General features: G+C 49.4%; 1 protein-coding gene across 1 annotated transcript in view; it reads left to right on the top strand.

The window, feature by feature from the left end:
• Nucleotides 1-7,500, top strand: part of LOC115116502 (ephrin type-A receptor 6-like) — a 299,058-nt gene that overhangs the window by 201,325 nt on the left and 90,233 nt on the right. Inside the window, exon 7 of the mRNA XM_065014150.1 lies at nucleotides 15-350. Coding sequence (XP_064870222.1) covers nucleotides 15-350 — 336 coding nt within the window. The remainder of the gene's footprint in view (nucleotides 1-14; nucleotides 351-7,500) is intronic.

Here is a 7,500-nt window from a genome sequence, read left to right as displayed (position 1 = left end):
TCTCTCTCCTCCAGGTCCCCCCTCCCCTCCTCGTAACGTGGTCTTCAACCTTAATGACACCTGTCTACTGTTAGAGTGGTCTCCACCCAGTGACATGGGTGGTCGCAGGGACTTGACCTATAACGTGCTGTGTAAACGCTGTGGCCCAGAGCCCGACCAATGCCAGCTGTGTGGGGAGGAGCTTCGCTTCGTGCCCCGCCCCCAGGGCCTGACCAACGCCATGGTAACAGTGATGGACTTCTCGGCTCACGCCAACTACACCTTCGAGATCGAGTCGCTGAACGGAGTGTCTGAGATGAGCCACTTCCCGAGACCTGTGGCCGCCATCACTGTCTCCACCGACCAGGGCGGTGGGTAGACCTAAACACTGACTTCTAACCCCTAAACCATGACCCTTGGCAATCATTGCAGTCTCCATTACACAGTACACACACCCTCACACACATACACTGTCGCATACACTCTCAATGCACAGTGAGTGTACACTCTCCGGGTGATGTACTGTAGAACGGCTACGGTTCTCATCTGGGTGAACATTGTGTGTTTTCTCTCTCTCTCTCTCTCTCTCTCTCTCTCTCTCTCTCTCTCTGTCTATCTCTCTCTCTCTGTGAGGGTGTGTGAATGTGTCTGGTAGATGTCTTCTATTGTTCTATTACACATTGGACACTGGTGTCCACAGACAGACAGTCAGTCCTGCAGGTCATTCTGGGTAATATCCATCAGTATTGTAGTACTTGAGACCCGTCTCCAGACCACATATTGAGTCTATCATCTCCCATTCAGTAGCGCATAAAACCACTTTTCCAGTCCAAATGTCCAGACTCCTTTTATGACACATTAATTAATGTCTTATAGCCTATTGAAACCTTGGCTTCCTACATGACATTTTTAGCATTTAATATCCTCAAACGTTGTTGCGCTTGTCAGAATTTCCTTCATTTGCTGGTAGGGAAGACTGGGAAATGGGGAAATTGTTTGAAAGTTACGCTCACGGAAACTGGGGGAAGTTGTAACATATTTTTAGTTTAAAAAACCTGTTTTGGTTAGTGATCATTTGTAGTGTCTCTCTATTTGCCCTCAGTATGGACTCTTTTCACCCTTCTGAACGTGTAAAGGATCCATATGTTGTTCTGAAATATGAACACAGAAATACAGGACATTTTGAACTCTTATTATGATGCTGATTTGACAGAATTACAGTCTTGGTCTTGAATATTTCTGGTCTCGGTCTTGACTTGGTCCAGATGGTCTCGAACACAAGACTGATATCCTCTCTGTTATTTCATTACCAGACACAGACTGTCTGGCTTTTATGTGACAAGCACACTACTGTAGCAGGCTGGTTTACCTCGAGTATTGCTTTAACCTCTAGACGTGACTCTCATCTCACTTTTACGTTGGAAAAACATAGAGCCTGGAGTTTTCTTTGTTTATTTGCATAATTTGTGTAATCTCCTTTTCTTCCCCTTTGTCTTCCTTCTCTCTTACACAGTCTGTCCCTCTCACTCTCCATTTTCTATTCCTCTCTCTCCCACACTCACCCACCCACAGTGGGTGGAGATTTATAAGGCATAGGGATTACCAGTGGGGTACCTTGGCCTTGAGTAAATCCCATCACATTTAGAGAAAATGATAAGAGTCTTGGAAAATAGCGTGTGGATTAATGGGCTGGGCTGCTACCAGTAGTGTGGCTCTGTCCCGTAACTGTCTGATTTACTATATTAGTATGTCCATTAGGACACAGAGGATCACTACAGCTCATGCTGACACACACACACAGATACACGCCGTAAGAAATTGAGAACCGGAGAACATGACAGGCCTTTTATACCACGGAGAATCCTGGAAATATCACACAGTCAATACTTTTTATTCTACTTTCATTTGACATATCAAACTTCCATTGGAGACATGCAGCTTTGCATCTGTGTATTGTCAACGTGGGGATGTATTTTGAAGGAGAGATGTCTGGATTTGATGAGATTATCTCTCTTCAATACTGTGTGTGGTTTAGGAGAAGAGGTTGGGGACAGGGAGACTCAAAACCACACACACACACACACACACACACACACACACACACACACACACATTCTTCCATATACTCCCTCCCGTCCCCAGTGAGCTATTGGACAGGAGTTTCTTATAAACAGTTAACCTAGCGTGTCTTCCCTGAGCCCAGGCAGTATGGCCGCCCCGCCAGGTATCCCAGAGGGCTGTGCATCAGGGAGGTGGGAGCCCCCCACCAGGTGACTGGGTCACGCCTCGCGGAACACAGGAAGCCGCTGGGAGGAAGGGGCGGGACCAGCTGTCAGGCGCCGCGGCAGTAGAGTGTGATTGACGCGTTGGGGGAGTCACGGTGGAGAGGAAGTGGAAAGTTAATTGAATGTTGGGAGAAGTGAAATGAGAGACTAAACCCAGGAGAGAGAAAGACAGAGGGGTGATATACATGTCTGGAGAGGTGAGAGTGAGTGAGTGAGTGAGTGAGTGAGTGAGTGAGTGAGTGAGTGAGTGAGTGAGTGAAGTGAGTGAGTGAGTGATGTAAGGGAGAAAGAGGAGTAGGCAGGAAATGAAAGAGTGTGTGTGGGTGAGGAAAAGTGGGTTGGAGAGGGGAAGACAGAAGACTTGGGAAAGGAGGAGACAGGTGGAGGAGTTGATGGAGGGCCAGAGGAAGGAGGAGACAGGTGGAGGAGTAGATGGAGGGCCAGAGGAAGGAGGAGACAGGTGGAGGACTGGATGGAGGGCCAGAGGAAGGAGGAGACAGGTGGAGGAGTGGATGGAGGGCCAGAGGAAGGAGGAGACAGGTGGAGGAGTAGATGGAGGGCCAGAGGAAGGAGGAGACAGGTGGAGGAGTGGATGGAGGGCCAGAGGAAGGAGGAGACAGGTGGAGGAGTGGATGGAGGGCCAGAGGAAGGAGGAGAGAGACAGAAGACTTGAGAAAGGAGGAGACAGGTGGAGGAGTAGATGGAGGGCCAGAGGAAGGAGGAGACAGGTGGAGGAGTGGATGGAGGGCCAGAGGAAGGAGGAGACAGGTGGAGGAGTAGATGGAGGGCCAGAGGAAGGAGGAGACAGGTGGAGGAGTAGATGGAGGGCCAGAGGAAGGAGGAGACAGGTGGAGGGCCAGAGGAAGGAGGAGAGAGACAGAAGACTTGAGAAAGGAGGAGACAGGTGGAGGAGTGGATGGAGGGCCAGAGGAAGGAGGAGACAGGTGGAGGAGTAGATGGAGGGCCAGAGGAAGGAGACGACAGGTGGAGGAGTGGATGGAGGGCCAGAGGAAGGAGGAGAGAGACAGAAGACTTGGGAAAGGAGGAGACAGGTGGAGGAGTTGATGGAGGGCCAGAGGAAGGAGGAGACAGGTGGAGGTGTGGATGGAGGGCCAGAGGAAGGAGGAGACAGGTGGAGGAGTGGATGGAGGGCCAGAGGAAGGAGGATAGAGACAGAATACTTGGGAAAGGAGGAGACAGGTGGAGGAGTGGATGGAGGGCCAGAGGAAGGAGGATACAGGTGGAGGAGTAGATGGAGGGCCAGAGGAAGGAGGAGACAGGTGGAGGAGTGGATGGAGGGCCAGAGGAAGGAGGAGACAGGTGGAGGAGTGGATGGAGGGCCAGAGGAAGGAGGATAGAGACAGAATACTTGGGAAAGGAGGAGACAGGTGGAGGAGTAGATGGAGGGCCAGAGGAAGGAGGAAGAGGAGGACATGCTCTAGAAAGAGGGGAGTTTTTTTAATCAGGGGAAGCAGCTGGCTAATCGTGTGTGTCACCAAAGCAATCAGGGACAGGCAGAGAGAGAGAGAGAGTGTGCTCCTCTTCAGCAGACTCTCTAGTAGGAATATATATTAGTATCGCTGAAGGAACTTCACTTTAATGGTGTCCTCTCCCAGTTAAAGAGGAGATAACATTTTCTGATCATGCCTGTTGATATCACAACCTCCTCCCCTTCCTCTCCTCTCCTCTTCTCATTTCCCCTTTCTCCTTTTCTCCCCTTTCTCTCCTCCCCTCCTCTCCCCTTCTCATCTCCCCTCTCCTCTCCTTCTCCCCTTTCTCTCTTCCTCTCCTCTTCTCCCCTTCCTCCTCCCCTTCTCTTCTCTCATCCCCTTCTTTTCTCTCTTCACCTCTCCTCCCCGTATCTTCTCTCCTCTCCTCCCCTTCTCTTCTCTCCTTCCCTTATCTTCTCTCCTCTCCTCCCCTTATCTTCTCTCCTTTCCTCCCCTTATCTTCTCTCCTCCCTTATCTTCTCTCCTTTCCTCCCCTTATCTTCTCTCCTCCCCTTATCTTCTCTCCTTTCCTCCCCTTATCTTCTCTCCTCCCCTTATCTTCTCCCCTTATCTTCTTGCCTCCCCTTATCTTCTCTCCTCTCCTCCCCTTATCTTCTCTCCTCCCTTATCTTCTCCCCTTATCTTCTTGCCTCCCCTTATCTTCTCTCCTCTCCTCCCCTTATCTTCTCTCCTTCCCTTATCTTCTCCCCTTATCTTCTCTCCTCCCCTTATCTTCTCTCTCCCCTTATCTTCTCTCCTTCCCTTATCTTCTCTCCTCCCCTTATCTTCTCTCCTCCCCTTAGCTTCTCTCCTCTCCTCCACTTATCATCTCTCTTAAACTCCCCTTATCTTCTTCCCTCCCCTTATCTGCTCTCCTTCCCTTATCTTCTCCCCTTATCTTCTCTCCTTCCCTATCTTCTCTTATCTTCTCCCCTTATCTTCTCTCCTCTCCTCCCCTTATCTTCTCTTATCTTCTCTCCTCTCCCCTTATCTTCTCTTCCCTCCTCTCCTCCCCTTATTTTCTCTCATCTTCTCCCCTTATCTTCTCCCCTCCCCTTAACTTCTGTCCTCTCCTCCCCTTATCTTCTCTCATCTTCTCCTCTTCTCTTCTCCCCTTATCTTCTCTCCTCTCCTCCCCTTATCTTCTCCTATCTCCTCCCCTTATCTTCTCTCCCCCTCCCCTTATCTTCTCTTATCTCCTCCCCTTATCTTCTCTCCTCCCTTACCTTCTGTCCTCTACTCCCTTATCTTCTCTTATCTCCTCCCCTTATATTCTCTCCTTCCCTTATTTTCTCTTCTCTCCTCCACTTATTTTCTCTTCTCTCCTCCCCTTATTTTCTCTTCTCTCCTCCCCTTATCTTCTCTCCTCTCCTCCCCGTATCTTCTCTCCTCTCCTCCCTTATCTTCTCTCCTCCCCTTATCTTCTCTTATCTTCTCCCTTATCTTCTCTCCTCCCCTTATCTTCTCTCCTCTCCTCCCCTTATCTTCTCTCCTCTCTTTACCTTATCTTCTCTCCTCTCCTCCCCTTATCTTCTGTCCTCTCCTCCCCTTATCTTCTCTTATCTTCTCCCCTTATCTTCTCTCCTCCCCTTATCTTCTCTCCTCTCCTCCCCTTATCTTCTCTCCTCTCTTTACCTTATCTTCTCTCCTCTCCTTCCCTTATCTTCTGTCCTCTCCTCCCCTTATCTTCTCTTATCTTCTCTCCTCTCCTCCCCTTATCTTCTCTTCCCTCCTCTCCTCCCCTTATTTTCTCTCATCTTCTCCCCTTATCTTCTCTCCTCCCCTTATCTTCTGTCCTCTCCTCCCCTTATCTTCTCTTATCTTCTCTCCTCTCCTGCCCTTATCTTCTCTCATCTTCTCCTCTTCTCTTCTCCCCTTATCTTCTCTCCTCTCCTCCCCTTATCTTCTCTCCCCCTCCCCTTATCTTCTCTTATCTCCTCCCCTTATCTTCTCTCCTCCCCTTACCTTCTGTCCTCTACTCCCTTATCTTCTCTTATCTCCTCCCCTTATATTCTCTCCTTCCCTTATTTTCCTTCTCTCCTCCCCTTATTTTCTCTCCTCTCCTCCCCGTATCTTCTCTCCTCTCCTCCCCGTATCTTCTCTCCTCCCTCCCCGTATCTTCTCTCCTCTCCTCCCCTTATCTTCTCTCCTCTCTCCCCTTATCTTCTCTCCTCCCCTTCCCTTATCTTCTCTCCTCTCCTTAACTTCTGTCCTCTCCTCCCCTTATCTTCTCTCCTCTCCTCCCCTTATCTTCTCTCCTTCCCTTATCTTCTCTCCTCTCCTCCCCTTATCTTCTCTCCTCTCCTCCCCTTATCTTCTCTCCTCTCCTCCCCATATCTTCTCTCCTCTCTTTCCCTTATCTTCTCTCCTCTCCTCCCCTTATCTTCTCTCCTCTCCTCCCCTTATCTTCTCTCCTCTCCTCCCCTTATCTTCTCTCCTCTCTTTCCCTTATCTTCTCTCCTCTCCTCCCCTTATCTTCTCTCCTCTCCTCCCCTTATCTTCTCTCCTCTCCTTCCCTTATCTTCTCTCCTCTCCTCCCCTTATCTTCTCTCCTCTCCTCCCCTTATCTTCTCTCCTCTCCTCCCCTTATCTTCTCTCCTCTCTTTTCCTTATCTTCTCTCCTCTCCTCCCCTTATCTTCTCTTATCTTCTCTCCTCTCCTCCCCTTATCTTCTCTTATCTTCTCTCCTCTCCTCCCCTTATCTTCTCTCATCTTCTCCCCTTATCTTCTCTCCTCTCCTTAACTTCTGTCCTCTCCTCCCCTTATCTTCTCTTATTTTCTCTTCTCTCCTCCCCTTATCTTATCTCCTCCCCTTATCTTATCTCCTCTCCTCCCCTTATCTTCTCTTCTCTCCTCCCCTTATCTTCTCTTATCTTCTCCCCTTATCTTCTGTCCTCTCCTCCCCTTATCTTCTCTTATCTCCTCCCCTTATCTTCTCTTATCTCCTCCCCTTATCTTCTCTCCCTTATCTTCTCTCCTTCCCTTATCTTCTCTCCTCTCCTCCCCTTATCTTCTCTCCCCCCCTCCCCTTATCTTCTCTTATCTCCTCCCCTTATCTTCTCTCCTCCCCTTACCTTCTGTCCTCTACTCCCTTATCTTCTCTTATCTCCTCCCCTTATATTCTCTCCTTCCCTTATTTTCTCTTCTCTCCTCCCCTTATTTTCTCTCCTCTCCTCCCCGTATCTTCTCTCCTCTCCTCCCCGTATCTTCTCTCCTCTCCTCCCCGTATCTTCTCTCCTCTCCTCCCCTTATCTTCTCTCCTCCCCTTATCTTCTCTTATCTTCTCCCCTTATCTTCTCTCCTCTCCTTAACTTCTGTCCTCTCCTCCCCTTATCTTCTCTCCTCTCCTCCCCTTATCTTCTCTCCTTCCCTTATCTTCTCTCCTCTCCTCCCCTTATCTTCTCTCCTCTCCTCCCCTTATCTTCTCTCCTCTCCTCCCCATATCTTCTCTCCTCTCTTTCCCATATCTTCTCTCCTCTCTTCCCTTATCTTCTCTCCTCTCCTCCCCTTATCTTCTCTCCTCTCCTCCCCTTATCTTCTCTCCTCTCTTCCCCTTATCTTCTCTCCTCTCTTTCCCTTATCTTCTCTCCTATCTTCTCTCCTCTCCTCCCCTTATCTTCTCTCCTCTCCTTCCCTTATCTTCTCTCCTCTCCTCCCCTTATCTTCTCTCCTCTCCTCCCCTTATCTTCTCTCCTCTCCTCCCCTTATCTTCTCTTATCTTCTCTCCTCTCCTCCCCTTATCTTCT

The sequence above is a fragment of the Oncorhynchus nerka genome, linkage group LG3 (assembly GCF_034236695.1).
Source record: "Oncorhynchus nerka isolate Pitt River linkage group LG3, Oner_Uvic_2.0, whole genome shotgun sequence".
NCBI lineage: Eukaryota > Metazoa > Chordata > Actinopteri > Salmoniformes > Salmonidae > Oncorhynchus > Oncorhynchus nerka.
Note: the sequence above shows the minus strand (reverse complement) of the source record. Positions and strands in the feature narration are given on the sequence as shown.